At 40.4% G+C, this 20,767-nt stretch overlaps 1 protein-coding gene across 7 annotated transcripts in view; it reads right to left on the reverse strand.

Annotated features, from left to right (window-relative positions):
- Nucleotides 1–20,767, reverse strand: part of LOC117874810 (probable palmitoyltransferase ZDHHC14) — a 343,602-nt gene that overhangs the window by 183,713 nt on the left and 139,122 nt on the right. For all 7 annotated transcript variants that reach the window (XM_034765318.1, XM_034765321.1, XM_034765317.1 and 4 more), the window contains 3 exons: nucleotides 17,193–17,241; nucleotides 7,715–7,817; nucleotides 1,144–1,253 (listed from right to left, as the gene is read on the reverse strand). In XM_034765318.1, coding sequence (XP_034621209.1) covers nucleotides 1,144–1,253; nucleotides 7,715–7,817; nucleotides 17,193–17,241 — 262 coding nt within the window. The remainder of the gene's footprint in view (nucleotides 1–1,143; nucleotides 1,254–7,714; nucleotides 7,818–17,192; nucleotides 17,242–20,767) is intronic.

The following is a 20,767-nucleotide window of genomic DNA, read 5'->3' on the forward strand; positions in this document are numbered from 1 at the left end:
CTGCTTTTCTACATGGAAAATGATTATGAGAAGAGGCACATTTCTGGGTTTCTACCTCAGGTGTAAAATTTGGATGCTGACTAGCAAATAAAAAAGAATTTGGAACCCTTGAGGGAGAGACAGATTGAAAGACCCCCATAGTGCACTCTGCATCTGTGTCTCTTCTGAAGTGTCTACATTATCTTCTCTTGCAATTCAGCTTCTGAATTTGTTGCCAAAGGCTGAAACCCAAAATTATGAATCTATTATAATTTACTTAACAAGGAATTATCATGAAAGAAACAGAAGGGAGCACTAGTGTAGAATATTTACCAGTAGTTTTACTAATCTTATGCATCTCTGCCCATACCAGAACCTCCACTATAGCGATCACAGACAGTGCTGAACCCAGGGGAGTAAATAGGAAATATTAAAAGCAGAAGACTAGTGTAGACAAGGCTTACATTCAGATAGGTGTGTGTAGAATTTTAACACACAAAGGTAAAAACAGAGGGAACAGTGCGAGTGAAACACAAAATGAACAGTCTGGTGAAGAACTTGAACAAAGCTGTTTGCTGGAATTCTGAAAGTAGTGTGATCACACTGTGTATTATAGGCTGCACGTTGGTTTTGGCAGCTAATATCTATGTACAAGACTATATACACTTCTAAATAAACTAAACTTACAGCTTGTCTACATTGTTTGGACTACAGGAGTGTGAACAGCAGCGCACACCAAAGAGCTGTGCTGCAACTTCGCTGTGTGGATGGTGTGGGCGCAAACTAAAAGGAATACAAGGTACAAGCAAAAGAGTAATTACATTATTTTGTTTTCTGAAAACAATTAACTGCTTGGAGCTCCTCACTTCCAACAGATGTAAATGCTGCAATGAAAGATCAAAGAACCACCAAACAAGTTTATTTATGTTTCAGGTGTATGAACCTGTACTTTAACTGTTTTACTAGATCTAATTGCTGACTCAGCCGTAAAACAGAGTTAGCAACTTACTTGTATCCGTCATCTAAAAAGATCAGTTTCACTAAATAGTACAACGAAGCCCTGTTTTAGTTGAGCAAACTGAAGTAAGATAACAAAAGTCAAACTTAGATCAGTAAATCTTTGGTCTCATCCTATACAAAAACATTACTTTTAGTAACTCTTACCTTGGAGAGATGGGCCCGCACAGCGCTGCACAACAATTAGTAAAGATGTTGCCATAACTGTATGGATTGTAATTCTCTTTACCTCTTTTATTTGACCAAGATCCTTTAATCTGAAGAGACATGAATATAAAATATCACATACTATGTCACATACAATTGCTGGGGCAAATTAGGGGTAATCACAGTAACAACAAATATGATAATCATTATTTATGATTTGTGGAAGAAAAGAGGAAAAGAATGTTTAAAAGAACATCTGTACTAACACCACAGCCCTGAAAGGGCTTTGGGAGAATCTCCATGACACAACCACATAGAGGCTATATCCACTATTTCAATTTCAGAATATGTAGATTGGAGTAATGGCTACTAAGCAAACCTGTAGCCCACACATGGATGGGAGAATGAATTCCATGTCTTCTGTTGTCTATGGAGTTCCCTGAATACAGACTGAATAATTCAGGCTTTTCACGGGAAGGAGGTGAGTTAGTAAGTTCCTTAGTAAGTCTGAGAAAGAGTCCTTGCTATTCTGCCTTGAAAAATAAAGAACAGTCATGCTACACTGTCATAATTCCCTGTTATCTGAGGGTTTTCCATGGAAAGTGTTTTATTTAACAACATAGAAGACAATTAGCTCTGTCTATACAGCCAAGGTTGACTCCAATTCAAAAACAGATGAGGACTGCTATTTCATCTCACCTGTCTTATTTAACAAATGTGGTGCATATTCTTCAATCTCTGGCTACTTGCCAAGATATTTATTACTGAAGAATGCTCTGCATCTTTATTCTTTGTATTTTGTAAAATACACAATTATAACTTAGCCCTTATGCAATAAGCAAAATATATTTGATAACCCCAAACCTAGCATTTTTGTGTATCACACAATTATGAAAAAAGCTACAATAAAATAGATAGAAATAAAAAGTAAATTTGGAGTAATTCCTTCAAAAAGCTTATGTCAGTATATTTGGATTAAATGGAAAAACTAAACAATGATCTCTTATACCATCTGTTAGTTAGCATTAGTCTTCCTTTAGTCTCAATAATTCTTAATAATCTGGTTAGGAGAGACATGAAGTATCTGTCTCCACTGTTAGTTAAATGAACTGTTGTGACACTGGAACCAATGGATCCATCCTCCATGTAGAACGGAGACTGTAAAAGCGGGTAAGGCTGACCTCTGAACTAATGATTTATTCTCTATTGGGAGAACCAGCCCTCATTGAGGGCCAGAGCACTCAAACAAAATTTAGTTTAAATGGCAGAAAGTCAAAGACAGACAAGACACATGATGGAACTTGTTTTCAAAACCAGACTGGTTGATATTTTCTGAAACTTTGTTCAAGTCTGAGTTGTTTTTGAATTACACTGGTCTACAATTTTTGAGAAGTCGTCTGCTTCAGAGATAAAATGTGCTATTTATTATGTATTTTGATGTGCTGAATTCAAATATGACAATTAAAACAACTGATTGGCTACTGTTTCTAAGATATTTAAGTTTTTACATTTTATGTCTATGTATATTGTGTAGATAGTAGAGTTTTAATCATATATTGTAAACCTAGGTCTTTTCATGTGTTTATGGTTGCTTTACATGATAATAGTTCACCTGTCCTGTTTATGTAACACTTTAAAAATCAGCAAAAGGGTTATATAAATAAAATTTATTATGAAACAAAAGGCAAAAAACTATTATGTACATAGTTTAGTCCTATTCAGTGTCTACTCAGTGATTCTTGGCTTGTCTCTTGTCTTCATTAAATGGAGCATCTCTTGTCACTGTCCAGCAATAGTCTGCAAGCATTGATGGGCTCCATTTGCCCTGATAGCGTTTCTCCATTGTTGCAATGTCCTGGTGAAATGGCTCGCCGTGCTCGTCGCTCACTGCTCCACAGTTCGGTGGAAAAAAATCTAGATGAGAGTGCAAAAAATGTATCTTTAGTGACATGTTGCAACCAAGGCTTTTGTATGCCTTGAGGAGGTTTTCCACCAACAATCTGTAGTTGTCTGCCTTGTTGTTTCTGAGAAAATTTATTGCCACTAACTGGAAGGCTTTCCATGCCGTCTTTTCCTTGCCACGCAGTGCATGGTCAAATGCATCATCTCGAACAAGTTCACGAATCTGAGGACCATCAAAGACACCTTCCTTTATCTTAGCTTCACTTAACCTTGGAAATTTTCCACGCAGGTACTTGAAAGCTGCTTGTGTTTTGTCAACGGCCTTGACAAAGTTCTTCATAAGACCCAGCTTGATGTGTAAGGGTGGTAATAAAATCTTCCTTGATTCAACAAGTGGTGGATGCTGAACACTTTTCCTCCCAGGCTCCAATGACTGTCGGAGTGGCCAATCTTTCTTGATGTAGTGGGAATCTCTTGCACGACTATCCCATTCGCAGAGAAAACAGCAGTATTTTGTGTATCCAGTCTGCAGACCAAGCAAGAGAGCAACAACCTTCAAATCACCACAAAGCTGCCACTGATGTTGGTCATAGTTTATGCACCTCAAAAGTTGTTTCATGTTGTCATAGGTTTCCTTCATATGGACTGCATGACCAACTGGAATTGATGGCAAAACATTGCCATTATGCAGTAAAACAGCTTTAAGACTTGTCTTCGATGAATCAATGAACAGTCTCCACTCATCTGGATCGTGAACGATGTTGAGGGCTGCCATCACACCATCGATGTTGTTGCAGACTACAAGATCACCTTCCATGAAGAAGAATGGGACAAGATCCTTTTGACGGTCACGGAACATGGAAACCCCCTAACATCACCTGCCAGGAGATTCCACTGCTGTAGTCTGGAGCCCAACAGCTCTGCCTTACTCTTGGGTAGTTCCAAATCCCTGACAAGGTCATTCAGTTCACCTTGTGTTATGAGGTGTGGTTCAGAGGAGGAGGATGGGAGAAAATGTGGGTCCTGTGACATTGATGGTTCAGGACCAGAAGTTTCATCCTCTTCCTCTTCCTTGTCTGACTCAAGTGAACATGATTCTGGTGCATCAGGAACCAGCAGTCCTTCTCCGTGGGGTACTGGGCATATAGCTGATGGAATGTTTGGATAATGCACAGTCCACTTTTGCTTCTTTGACACACATTTCCCAACTGGAGGCACCATGCTGAAGTAACAATTGCTGGTATGATCTGTTGGCTCTCTCCAAATCATTGGCACTGCAAAAGGTATAAATTTCCTTTTCCTGTTCAACCACTGGCGAAGATTTGTTGCACAAGTGTGGGGCGCACCTCTTGTCCTGATCTCCAATTTTGCAGCCAAAATAAAGGTGATAGGCTTTCTTAACCATAGTGGTTATAGTGCGCTTTTGTGATGCAAAAGTCACTTCATCACAAACGTAGCAGAAGTTATCTGCACTGTTCACACAAGTACGAGGCATCTCTGCTCACTTTGGCTGAACAGAAATGTGTCCCTTTGCAAAATCAAACACTGACAAATAAGAGAGCACGACATTGTATGATTTCTAGAGCTGATATAGGGCAATTTGTTCAGCAGAGTGATGTAAGCTTCGTTATGATTGCATCATCCATGACTTCTAGGAATAACATGATGCAATTCATATCATGTATGACGCAATACCAGCTTCAGATTGCATCATTCATTGTTTTGCCTAAAAAGCAAGTACTGTCCAAACCCAGTCATAGATTTATTCATAGATCCAGTCAAAGATGTATTTTAGTCATTTCTGGTTTAAATTGAGATCCCTTCCCTTTATAACTCACTTATCCTCCGCCATTCCCAAGTCAAGGGTCGTATATACTGACCCAATAACAGATCTTGAAAACTAGAGCCAATCAACAATTTTAAGCATCGTTTTCGTTCTCAGTGACCCAGAATTAGTAAAGTTTGACTACATTTATTTCAGAAGCATTTTGGCTGTAGAGCAGTGTTACAGATTATGTAGGATTCTAGTGGAAAACATTGGAAAAAGAGTGCTATAGACAGCTGGATACTTCCCCACTGAACTGAAGTGTATAAAATACAGAGACTTTTTAAAGGACTGGCTTTCACTTGCATTTTGTTGTTTTTGTTTGTTTGTTTCTTCTGTGTCTGTCATTTTCTGTTCTCAGAAACTAGTCTAATGGGTCTTATTGAACCTTGGTTATAACTAGGGCTGTCAAGCGATTAAAAAAATTAATTGCGATTAATTGCGCTGTTAAACAACAATAGAATAACATTTATTTTAAATATTTTTGGATGTTTACTAAATTTTCAAATATATTAATTTCAATTACAACACAGAATACAAAGAGTACAGAGCTCACTTTATATTTATTTTTGATTACAAATATTTGCACTGTAAAAAACAAAAACAATGTATTTTTCAGTTCATCTCATACAAGTATTGTAGTCAGGGCTGGCTCCAGGCACCAGCCGAGCAAGCTGGTGCTTGGGGCAGCAGCTTGTAGGAGGCGGCATTCCGCCCACTTCTAGGGTGGCACGGACGCTTTTTTTGTTGTTGTTGTTCTGCTCCGGCTGCCCTGTAGGGGGCGGCGGCGCAGAAGACGGGAGCATCCTGCAGCAAGCCCGGCAGGGCAGCCCGCGTCCTTCCCTCCCAGCCGACCGGAGCAGCGCGGAGCGCTCCCGGCCCCCTTCTCTTTCTCCCCCGCTAGCCGGGGCACATCTGCAGGGCAGAGAGTCCCCCTGCACCCTGGCTCCGGCCGCGCTGCAGGTTTTTTTTTTGCTTTGCTGGCCGCCAGGGTTTTGGGTTTTTTTTGCTCTGCTGTTCTGGCCGCCGTGTTTTTTTTTTGCTTGGGGCGGCCAGAAAGCCAGAGCCGGCCCTGATTGTAGTGCAAACTCTTTATCATGAAAGTTGAACTTACAAATGTAGAATTATGCACAAAAAAACTGCATTCAAAAATAAAACAATGTAAAACTTTAGCGCCTACTAGTCCACTCAGACCTACTTCTTGGTTAGCCAATCACTCAGACAAACAAGGTTGGTTACAATTTGCAGAAGATAATACTGCCTGCTTCTTGTTTACAATGTCACCTGAAAGTGAGAACAGGCATTCGCTTGGCACTGTTTTAGCTGGCGTTGCAAGATATTTACATGCCAGATATGCTACAGATTCCTATGTCCCTTCATGCGTCAACCATCATTCCAGAGGACATGCTTCCATGCTGATGAAGGGTTCTGCTTGATAATGATCCAAAGCAGTGCGGACCAACACATGTTCACTTTCATCATCTGAGTCAGATGCCACCAGCAGAAGGTTGATTTCCTTTCTTGGTGGTTTGGGTTCTGTAGTTTCTGTATCAGAGTGTTGCTCTTTAAGACCTCTAAAAGCATGCTCCACACCTCGTACCTCTCAGATTTTGGACGGCACTTCAGATTCTTAAACATTGGGTCGCGTGGTGTAGCTATTTTTAGAAATCTCACATCAGTACCTTCTTTGTGTTTTGTCAAATCTGCTGTGTAGGTGTTCGGAAAACGAACATGTGCTGGGTCATCATCTGAGACTGCTATAACATGAAATATATGCAGAATGCAGGTAAAACAGAACAGGAGACATACAATTCTCCCCCCATGGAGTACAGTCACAAATTTAATTGATGCATTCTTTTTTTAACAAGCGTCATCAGCATGGAAGCATGTCCTCTGGAATGGTGGCCGGAGCATGAATGGGCATATGAATGTTTAGCATATATGGCACATAAATACCTTGCAACGCCGGCTACAAAAGTGCCATGCGAACACCTGTTCTCACTTTCAAATGACATTGTGAATTAGAAGCAGGCAGCAGTATCTCCCGTCAATGTAAACAAATTTGTTTGTCTTAGCGATTGGCAGAATAAGAAGTAGGACTGAGTGGACTTGTAGGCTCTAAAGTTTTACACTGTTTTATTTTTGAGTGCAGTTATGTAACCAAAAAAAATCTGCATTTGTAAGTTACAATTTCACAATAAAGAAATTGCAATTCAGTACTTGTATGAGGTGAATTGAAAAATACTATTTCTTTTGTTTATCATTTTTACAGTGCATATATTTGTAATAAAAATAATAATATAAAGTGAACTTTCTGCATACAGTTCAACTGGTATTCTATTGTTATTAAGTGCGATTAATCACAATTAATTTTTTTGAGTTAATCGTGTGAGTTGACTGCGATTGACAGTCCTAGTTACAACCCAATCAATATTTTCCCATCTAATCTCAAAAAGGATTAAATCTACTTTTGTAACTTGCATTTTCCTGTAAGTTTAAGGTGGATGTTTAACATCATATATAGTTATTATGAAGCTAAGCTTCAGACTATGAGAAAGAATGCTGAAGTTTTTAGAACTAGGGGTAGAATGTACTAAACACCTAATGAATCTCTAAAACAGTGGTCACTGCATCAAGTGTTACCAGGTCATGGTGCCCTATCACCTCCTTCCTCACCAAGACATGCATACAAATATGCAGATAGGTTTTTTTGCGGGGGAGGGGAGATACTCAGCAGGATCTACAGGAAAGAAACTGAAAATACAGACAATGAAATTTAACAATCCTTTAATATTTACTAAATGAAAACAGGTATGCAATTACACTATGAAGTCAAGAACTTACATCTTCATTAGTTGTTTGATTGGAGCTGATCAAATATGTATGAAAACCTGAGAGACCAACAATAGACCAAACGGAAAAAAAACACACGACAGCTTCCAGCACAGTGATTAAAAGTCAAGGAAGTACAAATTTGTATGAAATCTAATAATAATTAATAATAGCACTCACATAGTGATTTTGTCTTTAAAGTACTGCACTTTGAATTCTGCACAAACATTTGCTGAGTAATCCTCAAAACACCTGTATTAGGAAAGTATGTAAGTAAATGGTAGTACATAGTTTCACTTATAGATAGACAGACAGAGAGCTTCATTCCATGACTTACTCAAGGCCACACGATGAGTCAGTGACAAAGATGAGATTAGAACTGTGTTTACATAGCGTCTAGCACAAGGGGTGGTGGCCCATGATTAGGGCTTCTAGGAGCTAAAATAATTCAAATAAATAAGAACAGTTTATGAGTTTCTGGCTTCCAGTCACACTTGAAATCTATTAGACCAGTGAGATTCAAACTGAGGCTTGCAAGCAGCTCTTTAATGTATCTCCTGCGGCTCTTTCCCGCACATGATATTAAAACACTGTGATTTAATTATTAACCAATCAGGACGCTTTTACTATGTTATTAACCAATTGTAGTTGATAAATAATATTTAGTCAGTCATTTTCTTGTGAGAATAATATATATAAACTAAATATTTTCCCATCATACTGTTTCAATATGAATATATAGTATTATAGTAAATGAAAGAATGAATTCACACTAGTGTAGCTTTTTTGGTAATGTGGATTGCTAATTTGGCTCCTGAACCACTGAGGTCTGAGTATCACTGTAGTAGACCATGCTGTCTGTCCTCTAACTGAAGCAGAGATACCGATTATACATGTCCTACAAAATCATAATGACAATGTATTAGCCCAGGTATGGTACAAATTCCACTTGTTCTCCATTACCATCATGATTACATTCACTGCTGTGTTATAAACAAACACACACACACCTGCCGTAGGCACGTGACTGAGGAATTTGCAAGGCCTGTTTACAACTTTTACCTTTGTGAATTTTTCTACTGGAAACAATGCACTGAGAAGCACCAAAAACCTTTTATTCATTACTACAGAATGAACATAAGCAAGATATTTCACCATTCAGTCAACTGTGCCTCAATATTACTTTAAAGCTTTGATCTTATTATTTTTTCCTCTTTTTCTTTCCAATCTACCTTCCCTCTCTTCCTTCTGCAGAGGCCTTTTTACCTTAACTACAACCCCAAACAATTCAGTAACTAGCCTTTTCCAGGACCAACATCTATGTTACTATTAAATTGGTCAACATTAGGTGCTGTGCAGTGCAGCTTACAACATGCCTTTAACTCTGACTAAAAGACATAATCTCAATGACAAGGTATCATATTTTGCTCTTAAACCTTGTTTATCTCAGTAAGACAGCAAGCTACTACAACCAAAAGACCACGTCTATCCTTTCAATTGCTATTTATTTCAGTTTATGTACAATAGCTAGGAAATTGGAACTCGTCTTACTCTATATTAATATATTTATGTTTGATAGTCTATATATACACCAAAGAAGAGAAAAAACATTGTCTCCTACAAAAATATATAATAAATTAATAAGGAACATGGCAATTGGAAAAGAACATGATGACAATTAATCTATACGAATCATTTTCCAAAACAACTGTTTCTCCAAATAGTCACAAACAGGGACATTGTAGGCCACAAAATGCACCACTCATATCCTCATCAATACCTGTTTACATAAGAGAAAGAGAAATATGCATGACCCCTTAGCACAGGGGTCGGCAACCTTTCAGAAGTGGTGTGCCGAGTCTTCATTTATTCACTCTGATTTAAGGTTTCGCGTGCCAGTCATACATTTTAATGTTTTTAGAAGGTCTCTTTCTATAAGTCTATAATATAGAACGAAACTATTGTTGTACGTAAAGTAAATAAGGTTTTTAAAATGTTTAAGAAGCTTAATTTAAAATTAAATTAAAATGCAGAGCCCCCCGGACCGGTGGCCAGGACCCGGGCAGTGTGAGTGCCACTGAAAATCAGCTCGCGTGCCGCATTCGGCACGCGTGCCATAGGTTGCCTACCCCTGCCTTAGCACTATGAAAATAAAGAAGCCAGAAAAAGCAATACCAGGAATGCCCTGGTCTCTTACCATTTAAAAATTACAACAAACATATTCAGGGCTTTATTTAACAGTCAAGGACTGTAACACTGCTGTGATCCAATAAACATGGGAACTATACATTATACAATTGCACAAAAACCTCGTAAAATATTGCTAAATTTGCAAAGTCATTATAATGCCACTGGCAACAACTTTGCTCTAACACAACTTAGTTTAAATGGCAGAAACTTTCAAAGCCAAGCAGAAATGGAAATGAGCCAACAATTCATTAGTTTTGCTTAGGGTATAAAACATTTATATGCAGCTCTTTAGAACTATATCTTGCAGAAACAGGATGGATAGAAGAACCATGATGAATTTCTGAGCAGCAGGTTTGCTACTTTTCTTCCTCTCCCTCAGGAATGATTTGAAAGGTCAAAGGAGCTTGCACTGAGGACCAAGCCATAGACACAGCAGCAGGCAGCCTGTGAACTAGGACAAGAAGGCTAAGGCACAGAGAGCCTGGCAGGAGTTTGGCAGCAGCAGGATACAGGCAGAAGAACCTGCAAACAGGAGGCAGAAGGCACCCCCTCTAAAACTGACTGCTGCGTGGTAGAGCTCTTAAGTGAAACTGCCAACAACACAACTGAACACTGTCTAGCGGGATCTACTCATCGATATTTAAACTGTCCTCTGAGACAGGGCTGGACTAGAAAAGACACTCCAGATATCAGGTCTGAGGAACACCAGTTATCCTCCTATCCTTATAGCTGACTGCCCCCTTGGGACAGAGTTAAGAAAAACTGTTTATCTTTTATTTCAACTAAGGACTAAGCCATTGTACTTAAGGTATTAGAGGGGTAGCCATGTTAGTCTGTATCCACAAAAACACAACCTATCCTGGAAAACAATCCCTCACTCTCACAGACCTTGGGAGGCAGGCCAGTCCTTGCTTACAGACAGCCCCCCAACCTGAAGCAAATACTCACCAGCAACTACACACCACAGAACAGTAACCCAGGAACCAATCCCTGTAATGAACCCTGTTGCCTATTCTGTCCCCATATCTACTTTAGCAACACCATCAGAGGACCCAACCACATCAGCCACACCATCAGGGGCTCATTCATCTGCACATCTACTAATGTGATATATGCTATCATGTGCCAGCAATGCCCCTCTGCCATATACATTGGCCAAACCGGACAGTCTCTATGTAAAAGAATAAATGGACACAAATCAGACATTAGGAATGGTAACATACAAAAGCCAGGAGGAGAACACTTCAATCTCCCTGGACACTCAATAACAGATTTAAAAGTAGCCATCGTTCAACCAAAAAAATCCTTCAAAAACAGACTTCAAAGAGAAACCGCAGAGCTACAATTCATTTGCAAATTTAACACCATTAATTTGGGCTTGAATAGGGACTTGGAGTGGCTAGCTCACTACAAAAGCAATTTTTCCTCTCTTGGTATTGACACCTCCTCATCAATTATTGGGAGTAGACCACATCCATGCTGACTGAATTGGCCTTGTCAGCACTGGTTCTCCACTTGTAAGGTAACTCCCTTCTCTTCATGTGCCAATATATTTATGCCTGTATCTGTAATTTTCACTCCATGCATCTGAAGAAGTGTGTTTTTTACCCACGAAAGCTTATGCCTAAATAAATCTTTTAGTCTTTAAGGTGACACCAGACTCCTCGTTGTTTTTGTACCTAAGATACTTTCAACCTTTTCTTTCTGCCAGCCCTAGTGAATAATCCTTTCCTTTTAACCACGTATGTGAGCACTTTTCAAGAAGCCACCAGGTGCTAGAGTCTATAGGGTCAGTAACTAAATGCTCATAAGCACTCCCTTCTGAGACTATTTTATACCTGGTGATTTATCAAGTATATGGAAAGTTTTGGGGCACTGTATCCCCCAGAGAAACCTATTGGGGTGGGAACAATTATAGAACATTCCCTTATTAACAGGGCACTGTTAGTGATGCTTAATTAAGCAAACTGCTTTACAGGATTTCCATATTGTGGGTATTCTTGTATAAGCTTTTCTAAGGTCAGCACCATGCAGTTTGAGGAACTTAAATACATGGATGAATTTATGCTCACAGCACCTGAGTGAGGCAGGGAAGCATTAGGTCATTCTGACAGGCTACACTATCTGCACCTGCCAGGGCTCCTGTGGGAGGGAAAGAGACCCACTGTTCTAGGCATATTCAGTTAGCTCCTCACTTCACACTTTCTAAGTGCAGGAGTGAACAGCTGAGCCTTGTGCTTGAGGACTCACTGAGTGTGAGCTTCCATAATGAGGTTTTTTGATTCAAGGTAAGTGTTTGGGAATTTGTCCCTTTACATTTATAGTAAAAGGAATAAAGTCAATTCACTTAAATAAGAGGTGCTTAGATGAAGACGTAGGAATTGCGAGCAAAACAAAGGTACAATATAAAAGATGTATCCTCAGATTAATATGTAGGAAGCTATTTAACTCCCTGTTCATCAAGATGAGCAAATAAAATGGAAGCTTATTAGTTATTAAAAAGATAATTGATTTATACATAGTTGTTGAATATACAGCTGCTAGGCTCAGCTATTGAGTACAGTAATATTGTCTACTACAGCTAGACAACTCGGTTTGTCACATAGCATTGTTAGTGAGGTATCAGTTGAAAAGCAAGGCTCTCTCTTCACAAAACTGTCTTGCCCCAAAACAAAATTCTCAGTACTGTTGATGCAATTTTATTTTGTATTGTTAGGAATTGCAACCAACCTATTAAACTGTCCAACATGTCACATTCTAAAAGAGCTGCTTCTACAAAATGCTCCATTGAGCCTCTCAAACTGGCATGACTTTGAATGCAAATTATGAAAAGCCTATTGTTCCTGTACAAGGATCCACAAGTGTGGGATCAATTACCTTTTGATTTAAGAACAATTGAAAGCTTTTCCCATTTTGAGAGAACTGAAAGACTAATCCACTATTAGAAGTGATTTCTAATTCTTTTATGTGGAAGTTATTGTTGTGCTATTTAGGATAGATTGCTTGTTTGTGCTTCCTAAAACTGCGGCCTTGCTTAAAAAGGAGGTTATGGCTCAATGATTCTACATCATGAACATACAAATCAATGAACATGATAAAAATTAGGTCTGCAGAATTTAGCAAACTTGACGTTTTAGAAATATACAGGTGACAACACTCAGGAGAGAAATCTTGTCACTTCTTCCTTTTACATATTTCTTTAGCAAAAATGTAAGATTCTGTCAATTAATAAACTGAAGTTTTTCCACAAATCCATTTGGTGGTGGGTGTGTGGTGTGGTTGGATTTTTGTTTTTAATAGGCGAAACTGCCATTTTTGTGTATTTCTGGGCAAAAATCTAGTTTTGTGCACAAGAGCAAATGTTCTAAGGCAAAACAGTAAAAAGGCTTTGCTTTTTCAGAGCCAGTGTAAAGAATGATTTTTGCACTGGCTTTGTGAGTGATGCAAATATTTTCACATATCTATATATCAGCCATCCACACACATTAGCGGGCCATTGGAAGGGATATAGTCCCACAGAAATTTAAGCAGGAAGTCAAGTAGAAGTTATGGCAACTCCCCAGCCTTTTCTGTCTGTTAGCTCAGTGGTTTTCAAACTTTTTGTATTGATGACCCCTTCCACACAGCACGTCTCCGAGCGTGAGCCCCCTTATAAATTAACAATGGTGGGGATAATTTAATTTAATGGGGGCTCGGGGCTGTCAGCACCACAGAACTGACAGCTCGTGACCCCCATGTAACCACCTGGCGATCCCCTGAGGGTCACGACCCCCAGTTTGAGAACCCTGTGTTAGCTGTTCTCACCTGGGAGCAGAAGTCATAGAATCATAGAAGATTAAGGTTGGAAGAGACCTCAGGAGGTCATCTAGTCCAACCCCCTGCTCAAAGCAGGGCCAACACCAACTAAATCATCCCAGCCAGGGCTTTGTCAAGCCGGGCCTTAAAATCCTCTAAGGAAGGAGATTCCACCACCTCCCTAGGTAACCCATTCCAGTGCTTCACCACCCTCCTACTGAAATAGCGTTTCCTAATATCCAACCTAGACCTCCCCCACTGCAACTTGAGACCATTTCTCCTTGTTCTGTCATCTGCCACCACTCAGAACAGCCGAGCTCCATTCTGTTTGGAACTCCCCTTCGGGTAGCTGAAGGCTGCTATCAAATCCCCCTCACTCTTCTCTTCTGCAGACTAAACAAGCCCAGTTCCCTCAGCCTCTCCTCGTAAGTCATGTGCCCCAGTCCCCTGTTCATTTTTGTTGCCCTCCGCTGGACTCTCTCCAATTTGTCCACATCCTTTCTGTAGTGGGGGCCCCAAATCTGGACACAATACTCCAGATGTGGCCTCACCAGTGCCGAATAGAGGGGAATAATCACTCCCTCAATCTGCTGGCAATGCTCCTACTAATGCAGCCCAATATGCCGTTAACCTTCATGGCAACCAGGGCACACTTCTGACTCATATCCAGCTTCTCATCCACTGTATACCCAGGTCCTTTTCTGCAGAACTGCTGCTTAGCCAGTTGGTCCTCAGCTTGTAGCAGTGCCTGGGATTCTTTTGTCCTAAGTGCAGGACTCTGCATTTGTCCTTGTTGAACCTCATCAGATTTCTTTTGGCCCAATCCTCCAATTGGGTTTAGGTCACTCTGGACCCTATCCCTACCCTCCAGTGTATCTACCTCTCCCCCCTGCTTAGTGTCATCTGTGAACTTACTGAGGGTACAATCCATCCCATCATCCAGAACAATAAAGATGTTGAACAAAACCAGCCCCAGGACCGACCCCTGGGGTACTCTGCTTGATACCGGCTGTCAACTAGACATTGAGCCCGACAATCTAGCCAGCTATCTATCCACTTTATAGTCCATTCATCCAATCCATACTTTTTTAACTTGCTGGCAAGAATACTGTGGGAGACTGTATCAAAAGCTTTGCTAAAGTGAAGATATATCACATCCACTGCTTTCCCCATAACTACAGAGCCAATTATCTCATCATAAAAGGCAATCAGGTTGGTTAGGCATGACTTGCCCTTGGTGAATCCATGTTGACCGTTCCCAATCATCTTCCTCTCCTCCAAGTGCTTCAAAATGGTTTCCTTGAGGACCTGCTCCATGATTTTTCCAGGGACTGAGGTGAGGCTTCTCCTTCCCGGGTTCTCCTTCTTCCCTTTTTTAAAAATGGGCACTATATTTGCCTTTTTCCAATCATCTGGGACCTCCCCCCGATCACCATGAGTTTTCAGAGATAATGGCCAATGGCTCTGCAATCACATCAGCCAATTCCCTCAGCACCCTCGGATGCATTAGATCTGAACCCATGGACTTGTGCACGTCCAGCTTTTCTAAATAGTCCTTAACCTGTTCTTTCACCACTGAGGGCTGCTCACCTCCTCCCCATACTGTGTTGCCCAGGACAGCAGTGTGGGAGCTAACCTGGTCTGTGAAGACTGAGGCAAAAGAAGCACTGAGTACTTCAGTTTTTTCCACATCATTTGTCACTAGGTTGCCTCCCCCATTCATTAAGGGTACCACATTTTCCCTGACCTTTTTCTTGTTGCTAACATATCTGTAGAAACCCTTCTTGTTACCCTTCACAACCCTTGCTAGCTGCAACTCCAGTTGTGTTTTGGCCTTCCTGATCATACCCCTAGTCATCTGTCCAAGTTTCCACTTCTTGTAAGCTTCCTTTTTGGGTTTAAGCTCAGTGAAGATTTCACTGTTAAGCCAAACTGGTCGCCTGCCATATTTGCTATTCTTTCTTTACCCTGGGATGGTTTGTTCCTGTGCCCTCAATAAGGCTTCTTTAAAATACAGCCAGCTTTCCTGGACTCCTTTCCCCCTCATATTAGCCTCCCATGGGATCCTGCCCATCAGTTCCCTAAGGGAGTTAAAGTCTGCTTTTCTGAAGTCCAGGGTCTGTATTTTGCTACTCTCCTTTCTTACTTTTGTGAGGATCCTGAACTCAACCATCTCATGGTCACTGCTGCCCAGGTTGTCACCCACTTCTACTTCCCCTACCAATTCTTCCCTGTTGGTAAGCAGCAGGTCAAAAGGAGAACAGCCCCTGGTTGATTCCTCCAGTAGTTGCACCAGAAAGTTGCCCCCAACACTCTCCAAAAACTTCCTGGATTGTCTGTGCACTGCTATATTGTTCTCCCAGCAGATGTCAGGGTGATTGAAGTCTCCCAGGGCCTGTTTTCTGGAAACTTCAGTTAATTGTCCGAAGAAAGCCTCGTCCACCACAACATCACCCTTGTTGCTCTTGCTTCTAAACTTAACCCAAAGACTCTCACCAGGCTTTTCTCCAATTTCATACTGGAGTCCTATTCCACTCACAGGTGAGAACTTGTGAAAAAGGCAAGAAGCTGCTGGAACATATTAAAATAGCATAGTGACATTGAGGGCATGTCTACACGACCTTGCAGTTCAGACAAAGGAGTGGGAACAGCAGTCCACATAAAAGTGCTGTGCTGCAACTCCCCTGTGGGATACTGCATGTTCAAACTTCAAGGTCCTGAGTTTGCACTAATGTAGTCCTCTTCAAAGTCCTTCAAAGAGGACTACATTAGTGCAAACTCAGGACTTTTAAATTCATGTACACAGTGTCCACATAGGGGAATTACAGCACAGCACTTCAGTGCACATTGCTATTTGCACCCCCTTAGTCCAAACTGAAGGGCTATGTAGACATGCCTTGAGCTACATGTATAAAGGTGGTGGGGGATGAGGGTGCAGGTGAGGGAATCTAACAAACAACTAGTTACTTGAATTAATGTTACCTAGGACACAGTAAAATTTGTCCTAAAGGACTGATAAAGTTATCAGCATAAATATACTTTGGAAATATTGGACTGTTTGGTGTCACTTAATATGTTGGTTTTCTATTTTATAATTGACTTTTTCTATCCCACCAAAAGTCAACAAATTCCAAATAAATATTTTCCTCTCATGAGAGTGGATGTATTACTCAGCAAATGCATATAATTATCTCTTGAAATGTGTGTGTGACTTCAATAAATGTTAAATGGACATTATATACATTTACCTAGAATAGAATAGACCCCCCCAAAAGATGCAAAATAATAATAAAAAGAAAAGAGAGATCTTTTTTTCCCTACGTGCAACACTAAATGAGAAATGATGCAGAAATACTAGATCAAATGGTGAAACCTTTCTTGAGAAAGTCTCAATTCCATGCATCCAACAACCGCAAAAAAACCAAACCCCAGATACATTTAGCATATAATTTCTTCCTTAATATTAATGTAACAAACTCTACAGCGCATTTTAATGAAAGGATATCTTGCTGGACTGTCCTTGAGGGCATTTAGGAATCCTGCTTGCTGTGATCCTGTGGAAACAAAAACCAAATTTTACAAATGAGTAAGAATTTTCAGTACAGGCTGCTTTCATCAGAGATCAAATCCACAGGTCAAAAACAATAGGAGTCTGAAGATCAGTTGCATAATTATATTTTGAAAGAATTACAGCTGAAGTTATTCAACAAAAAAGTGGCAGAGTTATAATCAGATCTAACATCTGCAGGGCATTTCTCAGTAATACCAGATTGATGTCCGCACCGTTTTGCATTAATAAGATTTCTAATTATCCCTCTGTTCTTTTCCATCCTAATATGGAAAAGAAAAGATTGTTAGCTACTTTTGGACTTGGAAATCCTATAAGATATACACCCTGCTATGACCCAGATTTTCAGCTGTCCCTAGCTTACTCTGGGTGCAGCCAGGCAAGTATGTGCAAATAAGCCAAATACAGTTCTCTGTTCCTTGGGCCAGTTCTACACCACCTCCTGTCCCCTGTCTACATTAGGACATCTTGAGAGCTGCTCCAATTTATGCTGGCTGCCTATGGCCACCAAGGCAAAATCCACTAACTGGGAAGAGCCAGAGAACAGCATGTTCCGGGCACACTCCTTACACCAGAGTTCCAGGAAGGGTGGTGTAGGATATAGCTATGCCAGCTCCATGCTCAATGGGGAGTCCCCACATTGGGGAAATTTGTCCACTTTCCAGTCCCTATGCACCGAACTGATACCAAGGGGCTGAAGAGACTGGCCCTTAATGCTACACACATTATAAACAACTTTGCATTCTATTGTATCATTTAACCATTATTCATGTAATACATCTTAAATATTTCCATTTGAAGAAAATTCTCCCTCCTTAGCCAAAGAGGATCTGATTGGGGGGAGGGGGGAAAATCTTGATGATGATGATGATGATGATCTTTTTTAGGAGACACCATTTCCATGGGCCAGACTAGTGGTTTACAGTGGTCGCTATTAAAAAATGGAAAAAATGACTTGCCTTATATTTTTCATTCTTGATTTTTTTCCCCAGGATTCTCACACTTGGGGCTTAGTTTCACGGCACAACTTCTCCCAGGTTTCAGGCCCTTAAGTACACCTGCAACAGGTAGGTGTGTGAACAACACTCCCTGTTGGTGGTCATACACCTCTAGTCACTTCCTGATTTACCACAAAGTGAAGGCTCATCAAACCAAATAAGTCATTCACAAAAACAAAATGGCTGAAAAATTAATTCCTAAAAAAGAAGTTGAATGAATACAAAAATAAAGTCTATATTGAAAAGGTTTTCCTCTCTGAAACTGAGTGGATATAGGTGGTCGAGTGAGAATCCTGCAAGATGATGACTTCAGAGAAGCAGAATTACTAAAAGTAAGTAATTTTCTCTTCTCCAAAGATACTATCTGTATAGAATTCTCACTCTTGGAAAGAAAACAGTGCAAGTGGATGTCAAAAAGAAAAAGAGCATCATTAAATAATTATAGCAGGCAGAAAGAACAAAGCCAAAGCTGATAATGTATGTTTTCTTTTTTAAAGTATACTTAAGGGTAAGACAGCTTCCCTCCAAAAAAGGTGCAACAATGACAGCCTGTAGGATGAATAAAAAATACAAAACAAGCTTCACAAATTTGGCCAACTCAAGGAACATGCCCCCAAAGTTACAAAACTCTAGATACTAGAAATTTTGACTTCAAGGGAGGTTGGGCAGGATTGAGAGACTGAGGCAAGATTGCTTCTGTGCTTTGTAAATGTATGGAATAAGGACCATTTGACTACTTTGCATATGCCCATAATGAAATCTTTCATGAGTTAGGCAGGGAAGGCTGGGGAAAATATTGTCAAGATGAGTTAGCTCATTAAGGTGGAACTCCATAACTACCTTGCAAAGGCATCTCCGATGAGTCCACAGCTCTTTATTCTTTTAAGATTGGTAAAGATTGATCAGTCACAAGAGCCTGAAGTTAGCTCACTCTGAGATAGTCACTAACACAGGAAAATAACCTTCCACATCAGAAACTTGAACTCACAGGTACTGAGTGGCTCAAAAAGAGCTTCCCAGGAGCACATTAATATTCCATGACACCAGCAGCTTTTTAAATAAAGGTTTCAAAAGAATCAGTCCACCATGCAACAAATGGCTGAAGAGACACCTTTGACCAGCTCATGATGGGTTGCTGATAAATGAACCCTAGGGTGACCAGATGAGATAAAGAAAATATCGGGACATGGGGTGGGGGGGGGGGAGGGAGGCAAAAAAAAAAAAAAAAGCTGAGTGCTGCCGGCTGAGCAAAAAAAAAGGGGGGCAAAATACTGGGACAAATTGCGTTCCGACCACTGATCAGTCAGGACGCGGGACAAAAAGCTAAATATCGGGACGTCTGGTCACCCTAAATGAACTCAAATGGAGTTAATCTTTAAGTTAGATTCATACAGGAGAAGAAGGTAGTCAAGCAGTTTTTGAAAACCTTTATAACTTTCAATATTAAGTCCTTCTCTTAGATAGTTTTCACAAGGGTAAGAGAACTCAAACCATCGGTTCGAAAACACTAATCCTTCTGTGCTCTTGCCAGTAATCAAGCTGTCACACACACAGTTCCCAGACTGGGATGGAGTACAGTGTCATGATTCTGAGTGATCAGCCACGGCTAGGACTCTGATCCTGGTGGGACCGGCTTTGGCCATCTGAAAAATATCTGAGAACCTGACTGTGCTAGTATGAAGCTACTAGGATCAAGTATTTATCTCATCTGGATTTGGCCAGACTTGTGGAAAGGCATACAGGAACTTCCTTCCTCAGTGGATGGAAAAATAAGTATCTTTTGTTAAGGTAGTGTCTTATCTTTTACTCAAGACACTGAGGAGTGGTTTCTCATTGGGGTGAATGGTGAAGGGAACAACATCTAGTGTCCCACTGTGATGAAAAATCTGATTCACTACTTCCTGATCCAGGGGACCACTTATGAGGCTGTAACATATCTACTAAGGAATTTCTTGGGTAACAGAGCCCTCTCCTTCATTGGAAGGGCTTCCAGAGAGACAACCTTATGCTGACTTGCTTGTTTATATAAAACATAGTAGCCTGATTTACCATTTGAATCAGGATCATCATGAGAGATATCAAATCTCTGAAGATCTTCATCGAATTCAGAATCTTCCTTGCTGGTCAAATACTGATGTGCAGTTGTTGCTCTTAGAGAGTTCAAGTTCCTGTATAGGGTCCCCATCCCTGGGTGAAAACATCAGAAGTCACTGCTATTTGGATAGGATGATTTTGGATTCAAATTCTATTTTCTAGTTGAAGACTGTTTTTCTGGAGTATCAGGTAGGCCTGGATGTCTGTAGTCCTCTGGATCTAATGTAAAATGGTGATGCTTGCTTTCACTGGACTCTCAGGGTACACTAGAAATAGTCTTTTGTGCAGTATCAGAGGGGTAGCCGTGTTAGTCTGAATCTGTAAAAAGCAACAGAGGGTCCTGTGGCACCTTTGAGACTAACAGAAGTACTGGGAGCATAAGCTTTCGTGGGTAAGAACCTCACTTCTTCAGATGCAAGA

Source organism: Trachemys scripta, chromosome 3 (assembly GCF_013100865.1).
Source record: "Trachemys scripta elegans isolate TJP31775 chromosome 3, CAS_Tse_1.0, whole genome shotgun sequence".
NCBI classification, from domain to species: Eukaryota; Metazoa; Chordata; order Testudines; family Emydidae; genus Trachemys; species Trachemys scripta.